Source organism: Coregonus clupeaformis, chromosome 2 (genome assembly GCF_020615455.1).
Source record: "Coregonus clupeaformis isolate EN_2021a chromosome 2, ASM2061545v1, whole genome shotgun sequence".
Taxonomy (NCBI): Eukaryota; Metazoa; Chordata; class Actinopteri; order Salmoniformes; family Salmonidae; genus Coregonus; species Coregonus clupeaformis.
In genome coordinates, this window is record NC_059193.1 from 5,180,814 (window position 1) to 5,194,773 (window position 13,960).

At 44.2% G+C, this 13,960-nt stretch overlaps 1 protein-coding gene across 1 annotated transcript in view; it reads left to right on the forward strand.

Moving 5' to 3' along the window:
* The first annotated feature begins 1,172 nt into the window (after positions 1-1,172).
* The window catches only part of LOC121542624 (pleckstrin homology domain-containing family O member 1-like), a 45,104-nt gene continuing 32,316 nt past the window's right edge, over positions 1,173-13,960 (forward strand). Inside the window, exons 1-2 of the mRNA XM_041852059.2 lie at positions 1,173-1,638; positions 2,316-2,462. Of these exons, the coding sequence (XP_041707993.2) occupies positions 1,612-1,638; positions 2,316-2,462 (174 nt within the window). The 5' untranslated portion in view covers positions 1,173-1,611. The remainder of the gene's footprint in view (positions 1,639-2,315; positions 2,463-13,960) is intronic.

Consider the following 13,960-nt stretch of genomic DNA (forward strand, 5'->3'; position numbering starts at 1 on the left):
CAACCATGGAACAGACAATTGAACTTGGCTGTTAAATAGTATTGTAATGAGGCGTAATCATTACCCTTTTTTTCACTACTATCCTCTAGCCTTTCTATTCATAAAGTCCCAGACCCAGACATCCAGGGGCATTGAATCCTTGTTTAGCTCTCCAGCCAAGCCCTCACCCAATCCCACCACACAGCTATCTACACCTAATCCCTCCCAATGCTAACAACAACAAATCACAGAGACAAAAGTACTGACTACATGTCTTTCAGTCCAAATGGTTCCCAAATCTGTGTTACGTGTGACTCAGAACTCGAGCCGCTTAACAATGTTTGATACTGCTTAATACCTCAAAATACAGGGCACTGTGCTTTGGTTGTTGGACATGTTGATAAAGACAGAAATTGTACCAAGGAAACAAAGAATAGCAATTTTGTATAAAGGTTGTCCTGAGATAACATAAGAGAATAGATGTCCATGCCATAGAACATTGCCAATGTTGCTGGAGAAAAACGTATTTCAGGCACAACAATCTTGTCTATTCATATTGGTGTAGGCCTATCCTAGAGTGTGTGAAAGTGGAAAGGGGGCTTAAGCGATAAGCTTCCTCAGATATTCTTGGAAACCTAAGAGGGTCACCAAAGGTTGCAAACAACAAGTGGCCATTTTGTTTTTGATGAGACAGACTATTACATCACAGGTATAATATTTTCCACCCTATAGCCCAGACGTAGATTTTATCTTCGTATAATTTTCTAGTCTATTTATATTTTTTTGTGAGATCTTAAGGGTCATTTGAATATCATGACATAATTAAAGATGCACTCCAGAATCTTAAACACAACAAATGTGTAACATATAGTATAGTACGAATTGGATTCGTAACATATCATACGAATTGCACAGGATGTAACACATACGAAATGGATGACTTAGTACACTATTTGATGACATAGTACACAAAAAACGGGGACCACTTTTGGCTCGGTGATCACCACTTCCAACTGAAATTATACAAAAGTTTGAGAGTGCATCTTTAATTTTCTAGACATCACTTAACTTGTAGCCTAACACCCCCTCCCATACACCCCCACTTTCTACAGCCTGTAATTTCCACATGAGTGTCTCGCACACTAAACTCGTGCCTTCATTCCTTATTTTCTATGATGACATCAATACTTGGTAGGCCTACAGCTTGGGCTTTAGATAGATGGAGCCGTCGAGTTACAGAGCCGGGGAGCAGCCTATCCAGTCCCCAGCTGCAAGGTCTGTAATAACCGAAGTCTCGGAGAAGAGAGGAGAGCGAGAGGGACTCAATGGGGAGGCAATGAAACGGACTCATCCGCGTAACTAGACACTACCAATTCAGTTCAGTGTTCAGAGCATGCGAGAGCACAGCTAGACCAACCCCATTCAGGTCTAACTACAAAGGAGTAGAGAGGGAGAAAACTGAAGTGTTCCAACGTAGGGAGGCGGCGAGAAAAGGGGCAAGACATAGCCTACTGACGGCTTTCGAGCTTTACGGCCATATACGGCGATTCTTGGCATCAGCCTATTGTGTAAAATTACGGATTTATAACTGGGTGAAGTCGTGGGTAGTAATCGACAGTCCTATCCTTCACAATGAAGAAAAACAATTCAGCAAAACGGGTAAGGTTCTGAAACGATGCCAGTGATGATCACTTCAGCTACAATGTAATAACGGGTTTGTGGTTAGCTGCTATTCAAAAGAATGTAACAAAAAGCTACAATGTAACGAGTGTTGTGTTTAATAAACACGTCAATGATACTTGATACATTACTGACTCCGTTACTTTGTAGCGAAGTCTGTGTCCAAACTCCAAAGTGATGCATTTGTTAGACATGCTGCTTTGCTTTCTTTATTCATAGTGGGGGTCATTCTCCAGTTAGCCTATCTTAACTTGATTAACTAAATGATATTCGACTAGAGATCTAGCAATGTAGAGTTTAAAAGTGTTCTGATGAAATGCTTGTTGTGGATGCTGTAAAATACAAACCTTTTTGTGTATAACGGAATCAGAGGCCTTTAAAACTAGCCTTATTCTTGGAATGCAATTAGCTAACGTGGTCGGTGTAGCCTAACTGAGATCATGAGATGGTGACAAAAACACTAGCCCAAGAAAAACGGTGCGCGCAAGGAATGTGACAGCATCTACATGACAAAGGAAATGACAGGGGGCTGAGTCGCCTCACTAAAAGACTCTCCTCTTTTTCTTGTCTGTTCATTCCCCGTTTAGAATCTAAACGAGGTGCTCTGACAATTTAATGTCTTAACTGCTACTTTGTTGCTTTCATTGAATATGCAGGGACCCCAGGACACAAACCAGCATCCCACGCAGCCAGACAAAATCGGTTGGATTCGCAAGTTCTGTGGCAAAGGGATATTTAGGGAGATATGGAAAAATCGTTTTGTAATACTCAAAGGGGACCAACTTTACATCTCAGAGAAAGAGGTAAGTAACTTCTCTTCATTGAACAGCTAACATTTACACACCTTGACATTTTTTGGAGCATTGAACACTTATTTTTTTACTTTTCAAATGCAAACAGAACCAGCACATTTCCTCTGTTCTGGATCCACTCAGACTGACTGGACCAAATCAGCAGCTCCAAAGCTTTGTGTGTGTGTGTGTCTGTGTACTAGGGTGTGCTTGAGGCTGGGCTTTTCCCATTTAAAAAATGGCAGGTTCACTTAAGGCTTCACATAAATCTCTGTATCCTCCTGCCAAACCTCATCTATCATCCCTCAGGGGCTGGTGTGCCAACAGGGTTCTGACTTTTTCTCTCTCTCCTCTCTCTCCTCTCTCTCTCTCCTCTCTCTCTCCTATCTCTCCTCTCTCTCTCTCTCTCTCTCGCTCTCTCTCTCTCTCTCTCTCTCTCTCTCTCTCTCTCTCGCTCAATCAATATTAACAGTAAACATTACACTCAGAAGTTCCAAAAGAATAAAGACATTTCAAATGTCATATTATGTATATATACAGTGTAACAATGTGCAAATAGTTAAAGTACAAATGGGAAAATAAATAAACATAAATATGGGTTGTATTTACAATGGTGTTTGTTCTTCACTGGTTGCCCTTTTCTTGTGGCAACAGGTCACAAATCTTGCTGCTGTGATGGAACACTGTGGTATTTCACCCAGTAAATAAGGGAGTTTATCAAAATTGGGTTTGTTTTTTCGAATTCTTTGTGGATCTCTGTAATCTGAGGGAAATATGTGTCTCTAATATGGTCATACATTTGGCAGGAGGTTAGGAAGTGCAGCTCAGTTTCCACCTCATTTTGTGGGCAGTGTGCACATAGCCTGTCTTCTCTTGAGAGCCAGGTCTGCCTACGGCGGCCTTTCTCAATAGCAAGGCTATGCTCACTGAGTCTGTACATAGTCAAAGCTTTCCTTGAGTTTGGGTCAGTCACAGTGGTCAGGTATTCTGCCACTGTGTACTCTCTGTTTAGGGCCAAATAGCATTCTAGTTTGCTCCATTTTTTTGTTAATTCTTTCCAATGTGTCAAGTAATTCTCTTTTTGTTTTCTCATGATTTGGTTGGGTCTAATTGTGTTGTTGTTGTTGTTGTTGTCCTGGGGCTCTGTGGGGTCTGTTTGTGTTTGTGAACAGAGCCCCAAGACCAGCTTACTTAGGGGACTCTTCTCCAAGTTAATCTATCTGTAGATGATGGCTTTGTTATGGAAGGTTTGGGAATCACTTCCTTTTAAGTGGTTATATAATTTAACGGCTCTTTTCTGGATTTTGATAATTAGCGGGTATCGGCTTAATTCTGCTCTGCATGCACTATTTTGTGTTTTTCGTTGTACACTGAGGATATTTTAGCAGAATACTGCATGCAGTCTCAATTTGGTGTTTGTCCCATTTTGTGAATTCTTGGTTGGTGAGCGGACCCCAGACCTCACAACCATAAAGGGCAATGGGTTCTATAACTGATTCAAGTATTTTTTGCCAGATCCTAATTGGTATGTCACATTTTAAGTTCCTTTTGATGGCATAGAAGGCCCTTCTTGCCTTGTCTCTCAGATAGTTCACAGCTTTGTGGAAGTTTCCTGTGGCACTGATGTTTAGGCCGAGGTATGTATAGTTTTTTATGTGCTCTAGGGCAACGGTGTCTAGATGGAATTTGTATTTGTGGTCCTGGTAACTGGACCTTTTTTGGAACACCATTATTTTTGTCTTACTGAGATTTACTGTCAGGGCCCAGGTCTGACAGAATCTGTGCAGAATATCTAGGTGCTGCTGTAGGCATTCCTTGGTTGGTGACAGAAGCACCAGATCATCAGCAAACAGTAGACATTTGACGTCAGATTCTAGTAGGGTGAGGCCGGGTGCTGCAGACTGTTCTATTGGCCTCACCAATTCTTTGATATGTATGTTGAAGAGGGTGGGGCTTAAACTGCATCCCTGTCTCACCCCACGGCCCTGTGGAAAGAAATGTGTATGTTTTTGCCAATTTTAACCGCACACTTGTTGTTTGTGTACATGTTTTTCCCACAACCCCACTTTCCATCCATTTGTATAGCAGACCCTCATGCCAAATAGAGTCAAAAGCTTTTTTGAAATCAACAAAGCATGAGAAGACTTTGCCTTTGTTTTGGTTTGTTTGTTTGTCAATTAGGGTGTGCAGGGTGAATACGTGGTCTGTCTTACCGTAATTTGGTAAAGTACATTGTTTTCACTGAGGAAATGAACTAGTCTGCTGTTAATGATAATGCAGAGGATTTTCCCAAGGTTGCTGTTGACGCATATCCCACTGTAGTTATTGGGGTCAAATTTGTCTCCTCTCTCTGTCTCTCTATGACTCTCTCTCTCTCTCTCTCTCTCTCTCTCTCTCTCTCTCTCTCTCTCTCTCTCCTCTCTCTCTGTCTCTCTCTCTCGCCTCTCTCTCTCTCCTCTCTCTCTGTCTCTCTCTGTCTCTCTCTTTCTCGCCCTGTCAGCATCAAACCTGAGCTGCAGCACACCTTCCACCTCACAGGAAACAGAACCCAACGTTATAGATTTTAAAAAACTATTCCAGATAATACTCCACTGTATGTCTGCTCTACACTATAGTTTGGTTCTTTGACCTAAAGTGTCTGTTATCATTGCAGTCAAATGTCAGTTAGAGTACTTCTGAATGGCTGAAGTCTGATGTATTACTCTATTAGTTGTCCACAGCAAAACAGCTTGAGAGAAGAGTATAAAGTATCCCCATCTCAAATATGCGCTCATAAAAGCCCTAGAATGTTTATTAATTGAGCTAGGAAGTCTCCAGAAACCTCTAGCACATCGGTCTAGCCTTGTGACAGAAGGAGTTGTCAGAGAGATGACCCTAGATGGTAATAAGGCATGCAGAAACTGCCGTGGTCAGGCTCACTAGATGGTAATATACTGAGAACAGAAGGGTGCTCCAGGCATAGCTACGAGACACAACAGCACCCTCATGGTTGTGGTGTTGCCGTATTAAGACCTTAATGAGAGTCTTGGTAACCATAGTGACAGAGCCAGCCTGTGATGTGTCAGGGTGATTGCTCCAGATATTAGACAGAGGCAATAATGAGCCACATAGTCAGAGTCAATGTGGTGCTTGATACAAGGCAGAGGAGGCCGTTTTAAACCGCTTAGCTGAGAGTTACAGGGAATTTGCTACACACGCACACGCACGCACGCATGCACGTACACACACACACACACACACACACACACACACACACTGACTGCGATCGGGCGCTGACAGTTCTCTTGCTGGGCTTGCTTTAGAGTTGCAGGGTATTAGTATTCTGCCAAGCTCAGCTGAAGCTTACAGGAGGATGTGTTGGCTGCTTCTAAGGGAGCACTTTAACACCTTGCTCCAACTGTAAACAGAACTCCAGGGATCACTGCGGAATCTGACAGACACTGAAGATTCCAAACTGTGATCTAATCAATCCTAACATATTCACAGCTTTGAGGGAAAGTAGCCTCTGAGAGTTGAATATCAAGGCATATGTGGCAAAGAAATGCCTTCCAGGGTTTTGGTCACTTGAAGAGTCCCTTGTAGCTCAGTTGATAGAGCATGGCGCTTGCAACGCCAGGGTTGTGGGTTCGTTTCCCACGGGGGGCCAGTATGAAAAATGTACTCACGAACTGTAAGTCGCTCTGGATAAGAGCGTCTGCTAAAATGTAAATGTAAGAGGGGCCAACCAATCACCAACCGTATCAATTTATTGCAATTTTCAGTCATTTGTCACAGAATGATAAACAAAACCGCCCAGAGCTAAGTACCCCAAAATAACAAACCTTAGGAAACAATGGCAAAGGAAAGCTTCCCGTTGGAAACCCCACCAGATAGAACATTAGCTTGATAAAATGTTGAATTCATGATAATTTCCCATTGACATTCTGTCAGGGGGCCTGTTAAGGTGGGTGACGTCAGTGCAGCTCATATATTCACCTATCAAGCCTTTACTTGAGTTGACTGCCATGACTTATTAAGTGTCAGCAGTCCTGAGAGAGATTTACATTGGAGGGAGCATGAGTCTCAGGTCCAGTCTGTAATCAACCTGCTAGCCCCCTTTCCCTACACTTCCCCAAGGGTCTTTATAGACCTGTGAGAATCTGATGGCTGTAAACAATATGGCCGGAACTCTATGCAGCCAACGGGTAGGCCAAATCCTATTATTTCAGATCTGTAACTGATGACCCTGCGCAACAAGTATCTTGGGTCCATATTAAATGGCTAGCAGGTAGGTCTAAAGTCTATGGTCAACAAAGAAAGTGCCTTCCTTGACTTTCCTCAAGTGGCTTTTAGGGCCAAATGTCAACCCAGCATTATTTTTCATGACAATGCAGGCATGGGGTCAGGTTTCAAGGAGATCTGAGATTAAAGGCCTCCCCTTAGTTGGGACAGCTGTGAGGAACGAGGACTGGCAAGTGGGAGAGCTCCGATTTCACCTCGCTTACCAACCTGTTCCAGCCTGACGTCTGTAATGTTCTGATTCAGTCTCTGTCCACTTTCACTATGATGTCTGTTGTGTTTCACTACACTTTTTAGATACCTAACCACAGTACCGTTTCCCACTTCATTATGATGCTTAGACTGTCCTCAACCAAAGAGACAACCAAGTTAGACTGGCAGATATGAGCCATGGACATATTGACTGAATTAGTTCCTTCTTCTGACTGTAGTTCTTTGCCCAAATAAGGAAGACGTTTCTTCCCTCTGGGGTATTTTGAAACAACCTTTGTCTCTGTTCTGCTTTGTGTGTTAGAGGGTTATTGGTCAGAGCACCAAACAGTACTTCTTCTCAGAAACGGACACCTAACCTCTCTTCTTCAAATGACTCGTCAAGACATGGGGGGGATTTTATGAGCACTTTGTGCAAAAGACAAAACCCTAGGTAATACCAGCACACAACAAGAAACCTTTTTCCATTAAGTCTATCAAATCAAATGTTATTTGTCACATGTGTCGAATACAACCGTTAAATGCTTACTTACGAGCGCTTAACCAACAATGCAGAGTTTTTAAAAATTAAGACAAATTTGCTAATAAATAAAAATAACGAGGCTATATACAAGGGGTACCGGTACCGAGTCAATGTGCGGGGGTACGGGTTAGTCGAGGTAATTGAGGTAATATGTACATGTAGGTAGGGGTAAAGTGACTATGCATAGATAATAAACAGAGAGTAGTAGCAGCATATGTGAAGTGTGAAAGAATGTGAATGTATGTGTGTGTGTGTGTGTGTGTGTGTGTGTGTGTGGCGTCAATATGCATGTGTGTGTCCGTGTCCGTGTGTGTTGGAGTGTCAGTGTAGTATGTGTGAGTGGGTGGTTAGAGTCCAGTTGAGCCTGTGCAAGAGAGTCAGTGCAAAAAAAAAGAATAAATAAGAATAAAATAAATTCCAGGAAGCCATGATTAGCTGTTCAGCAGTCTTATGGCTTGGGGTAGAAGCTGTTAAGGAGCCTTTTGGTCCCAGACTTGGCGCTCCGGTACCGCTTGCCATGCGGTATCAGAAAGAACAGTCTATGACTTGGGTGGCTGGAGTCTTTGTCCATTTTTAGGGCCTTCCTCTGACACCGCCTGGTATAGAGGTCCTGGATGGCATGGAGCTCGGCCTCAGTGATGTACTAGGCCTTACGCAGTACCCTCTGTAGCGCCTTGTGGTCGGATGCCGAACAGTTGCCATACCAAGCGGTGATGCAACCAGTGAGGATGCTCTCGATGGTGCAGCTGTAGAACTTTTTGAGGATCTCAGGTTCCATACCAAATCTTTTCAGCCTCTTGAGGCGGAATAGGCATTGTCGTTTCCTCTTCACGACTGTGTTGATGTGTTTGGACCATGATAGGTCCTTAGCAATGTTCCCTCTAAGCTGCGCGCGGGCGTGCAGCTCCCCCAGGACTGCCGCGCAGAAGAAATATCAGCCCGCGCAGAGAAGCATGAGATTGAACTTCACTAAACATTCTAGAGTTAACACTATCAACGTTTCCCTTTACTGTGGGAATTGTGATCGAATCAACACAATATTAGCCACTTTCAATGCAACATACCGAAACAAAATTAACTATGCAAGACTTAGTATGCAAAACTAAGGCCCGTACTCTACACAGACTGGTGTGCCATAACCAATCAGAGCTGCAGTAGGTCTATATGCAAATAGACAATTGCCATATATGGATCTGTGCCATTCACTTTGAACTGGACTGTTTTTACAGCATGAGCAGTCGTGAGTAGATGCACTTGTTTTGAGATCAAAGCGAAAGCTACATGTAGCGACGTGTGCACATTTGTACATTTGTTCATATCCTTTGCTAGTTAGTGAGTTATTAGCTCAGTTATATATAATTTGTAGTCAGCAATGGGGGAGTGATTGCTTCCTACAAGAGCACAAAACATGTGCATTTCTAGACATCTTTGAAAAGTGAGTCAGGTAAAGAGCTTTTTTTGGTCTTTGGTAGCCAATAAGCAGAGGGAAGCATAATATGTCTGATTCTCTGTAATAATGGTATGGTAATAATGATGCATTTCATTTAGTAAAGTGGTTTCTTGCATCAAACAACACAACAACATGTTCAGTCACCTCCTTGTCTGAAGGACAAGTGGATAAACAGGTTAATGTCAAGCCCTGCATGTTTCTTTCAAAAGTCTCATGGAATGTAGGCCTACATTGAACACCACACATTGGCTGCTACTGTAGGCTGAACAATAGAACAGCTATTTCCATGTTAAAATGCTATGGGATGCATTTTCTCCATTGGTTTTTATGGTAGGCCTCTGGTAGGCCTACATTATGATCACTTGACCACTGTTAAAACTAACTTAAAGTGGGTACAGCCTCAGTTTTCACAGTAAACGCGCGCCGGAAGTTGCACAGAATTTTCACAACGTTCAAGTTTGCGCTCAGCAGGATTGACATTTTCTCAGTGATGTGGACACCAAGGAACTTGAAGCTCTCGACCCGCTCCACTACAGCCCTGTCAATGTGAATGGGAACGTGCTCGGCCCTCGTTTTCCTGTAGTCCACAATCAGCTCCTTTGTCTTGCTGACATTGAGGGAGAGGTTGTTGTCCTGGCACCACACTGCCAGGTCTCTGACCTCCTCCCTATAGGCTGTCTCATCATCATTGGTGATCAGGTCTACCACCGTCGTGTCGTCGGCAAACTTAATGATGGTGTTGGAGTCGTGCGTGGCCACGCAGTCTTGGGTGAACAGGGAGTACGGGAGGGGACTAAGCATGCACCCGTGAGGGGCCCCCGTGTTGAGGGTCAGCATGGCAGATGTGGTGTTGCCTACCCTCACCACCTGGGGGCAGCCCGTCAGGAAGTCCAGGATCCAGTTGCAGAGGGAGATGTTCAGTCATTATCATTCCTCTGTTATCTCAATACTAGAATACCCTCTAGACATGGATTCACTAGACAAACACACATATGTTTGATAGAGATACTGATGGCCTGAGATGAGGTCTTAGTCCATTGGGTTGATGAGGTCTTAGTCCCATTGGGTTGATGAGGTCTTAGTCCATTGGGATGCACACAAACCTATTTTGTTTGATTTGTGAGTTATCAAGTCATGTATGGCAGTGTGCTTTCACTTTAGCTGATAACCGCATCACCCAGTGGGTTTCTGAAACGCTCTGCACATTATTTGCTATCTTGAAGTGGAGCATGTGCTGCAGTTTCTCTCCTCAACACTGCTAAGCACTAGATCCATTTTGAGATCGTTTCTAGCCCACAGCCCCACACTATACATTCTGCTTCTTCATTGGTATCATCTTACTTCCTAACTAAAGGCTGCAGTGTTTATTTGCACAAGTTCCTTCTTTCTGAACCTGTTCTAATTGAGTCAGTCAGGGGGATGGTATGAGGGAAAGTACTGTGAGAATGATCATCTGTTTGAATTGTAGATGAGCCTGATCAGTCCCAGAGCGGGTGGATTTCACTTCACAACCATAGCTTTTCTTCAATTAAACCATTCTAGCAACCTGCTCAGTGATTCATTCAGTGTTGAGGCACATAAAGAATTAGCTCCTTACATTTGAATTAAAACATAAGCCTACCCCAAGCAGTCCGTTAGCCATCGCTTTGTCCTGAAGGGGAGGAGATGTTTTATGTTTGTCTAAAGGGAATAATGCAATGGAGGAAGGGAGGGGAGGAGGGAGGGACGAAGGGGGGAAGATAGTTGGAAAAGAGAGAAAGGAGGAGAAAGTACTTACTTCACTTTCTCCTGTTTCTCTCTCTCCCTGTTTCTCTCACTCTCCCTGTTTCTCTCACTCTCCCGGTTTCTCTCACTCTCCCTATTTCTCTCACTCTCCCTGTGTCTCTCACTCTCCCGGTGTCACTCACTCTCCCTGTTTCTTTCACTCTCCCTGTTTCTCTCACTCTCCCTGTGTCTCTCACTCTCCCGGTGTCTCTCACTCTCCCTGTTTCTTTCACTCTCCCTGTGTCTCTCACTCTCCCTGTTTCTCTCACTCTCCCTGTGTCTCTCACTCTCCTTGTTTCTCTCACTCTCCCTGTGTCTCTCACTCTCCCTGTGTCTCTCACTCTCCCTGTTTCTCTCACTCTCCCTGTGTCTCTCACTCTCACTGTTTCTCTCACTCTCCCTGTGTCTCTCACTCTCCCTGTGTCTCTCACTCTCCCGGTGTCTCTCACTCTCACTGTTTCTCTCACTCTCCCTGTGTCTCTCACTCTCCCTGTGTCTCTCACACTCCCTGTTTCTCTCACTCTCCCTGTGTCTCTCACACTCCCTGTTTCTCTCACTCTCCCTGTGTCTCTCACTCTCCCTGTGTCTCTCACACTCCCTGTTTCTCTCACTCTCCCTGTTTCTCTCACTCTCCCTGATTCTCTTGCTCTCCCCTATCTTTCTCACATGCCTGTAGATAATTAATCAATGATTAGGTCCATAATACTGATCAATAAACTACCCAACCCACTCCAACACCTACACAGTTAATGTGAAAGCATGTCAATCCCCTCACTCCACATGTGACTGTTTCATTCTCTCTCTCTCTCTCTCTCTCTCTCTCTCTCTCTCTCTCTCTCTCTCTCTCTCTCTCTCTCTCTCTCTCTCTCTCTCTCTCTCTCTCTCTCTCTCTGTCTGCGAGGGACGAAGGGGGGAAGAGAGTTGGAAGAGAGAGAAAGGAGGAGAATGTGGGGAAGAAAGGCAGAGGGGATAGAAAAAAGAACAGAGACAGAACAAAGCATACTTCCTTTTGAAGTGCACTTCTTTGTGTGGCATTTTGGCATAATGCTCGCTGGTGTTTGCCAACTGGCCTCTCATGCCAGGCTATAGCACGCTGGGGGTCAGCTCCAGGAAAGTGTGTCATTGGGAGTGGGCCTTTTAGTGTTATAGCATAGCAATGACACAAACAACACACACACAAACACACAACGCAAACCATGCAAGTATCTTTCTCATGTTAGGGAGTAAAGCCATGCAAGTATCTTTCTCATGTTAGGGAGTAAAGCCATGCAAGTATGTTTCTCATGTTAGGGAGTAAAGCCATGCAAGTATCTTTCTCATGTTAGGGAGTAAAGCCATGCAAGTATCTTTCTCATGTTAGGGAGTAAAGCCATGCAAGTATCTTTCTCATGTTAGGGAGTAAAGCCATGCAAGTATCTTTCTCATGTTAGGGAGTAAAGCCATGCAAGTATCTTTCTCATGTTAGGGAGTAAAGCCAACGCTGTCTACTGCTGTCTGTTTGTCTTCCTCTCTATTTCTCTCTCTCTCTCTTTGATTGGACAGAGGTAATTCAATCTGGATGATTGTTTAATCCCCAGACCTCTCTCTCTCTGCTCGCTCGCTCGCTCTCTCTCTCTCTCTCTCTCTCTCTGCTTGCTCTCTCTCTTTCTGCTCTCCCTCTCTCTCGTTCTCTCTCTCTCTCTGCTCTCTCTCTCTTTCTGCTCTCTCTATGTCTGCTCTCTTTCTCTCTCTTTCTGCTCTCTCTCTCTCTGCTCTCTCTATCTCTGCTCTCTGCATCTCGGCTCTCTCTCTCTCTCTTTCTGCTCTCTTTCTCTCTCTCTGCTCCCTCTCTCTCTCTCTCTCTCTCTCTCTCTGCTCTCTCGCTACCTGTATCTCCACCTCCCTTTACTCTTTGTCTACCTCTACCTCCCCTCTCTCTCCCTCTGTGTTCTGAATGGGAGTGGTGGGTCTGTGCTAGTGTGCCTCCAGCTGCCCATCAGGAGGGTGAGGGGAGTAGTGGGTTAGATGAGGATGGGCTGCTAGTTTCCATGCCAACCTATAGAAAGCCTCCAAAGCCTGGCACGGGGCAGACCACAAGTCCACATCCTCCTGCCGGAAAGATGCCATGCTGAATGTAATCATGGGCTGGACTCAAGGTGTGAATGAGATTAACAGAAACCACTCTGTCTCTGGTAATAATAGTAGTGTGGTGGGTGCGTCTATGTGTCCTATTTCACACATGTGTATTATATGTGGGAATTGGAAATGTGTTTTTTGCATATCCCAACTCCCTCTGAGAGTGGGGTCACGGCCAGTTTATTTGGAGCAATTAGGGTTAAGTGCCTTGCTTAAGGGTATATCAACAGATTTTTCACCTCGTCGGCTCAGGGATTCAAACCCGGGACTTTTCGGTTACTGCCCCAACGCTCTAACCGCTAGGCTACCTGCCGCCCAGATGCATATGTTATGGGTGTGCTGCTTGCACATTGTGCATTAGGACTCACCCAGTGTTACAAAGATAAAGGGTTGTTGAATACAGCAGACTGTGTCGGAGACTGGTATTGAGTCAAGGATGAACCCAAATGAGGAGCCTTAAATTTCAAAAGTGGATAGCAAAGGCTAGTTTATAGTGACACCTCAATGGCTTGGTGTTCCGCAGGTTCTAGAAGATGGGGGAGCATGACTCATTAATGTAGTGGTCCAAACTGCCTGATGCCAGAGCTGCTGTACTTTCAGCATTTGCATCAGGGCCATTAAACTCTGGCAGGGAGGATGATGATGGAGTCAAACGGCTGTAAACGCTCAGCACTCTTTCCCTCATTTTAATGTATTTAGGTCACACTTCAGGATTGCCAGAAATGCTATGTTAACTCAAATGTCATCCACTGGCTGGGGGAGTTGTGGTAAGGGCAATGTAACAAGACCAAATTATCTTTCAATTAAAAAGGGTTTTTAGGGGGTTATAATACGGATAAGAGTTTGAAGGCAACTGCCTAGACGTTACACACAGAATGTTGTTGTAAAGCTCAAAACAAGATTGTATGGAAGATGGATAGTTCTAGTAATGTAATTAACAGTTCGTGAGCTCAGAATGTTTTTCTGCTGAAACGGTAATGAGAGCAACCATCTGCTTGCTTGAAAAAAGTAGTCCAGATCAAGAGCAGTGTTTCCCCTCACCATTACTGAGGCGGGCCTCCGTTGGTTCCAAAACAACAGGCTGGTGCTGTAGGTCATGGATATTGCTTCATGGCCATAGTAATGTTGGAAACAGAAAAAAGCTTGAAAGGGAATTTCAATTTCGGATTG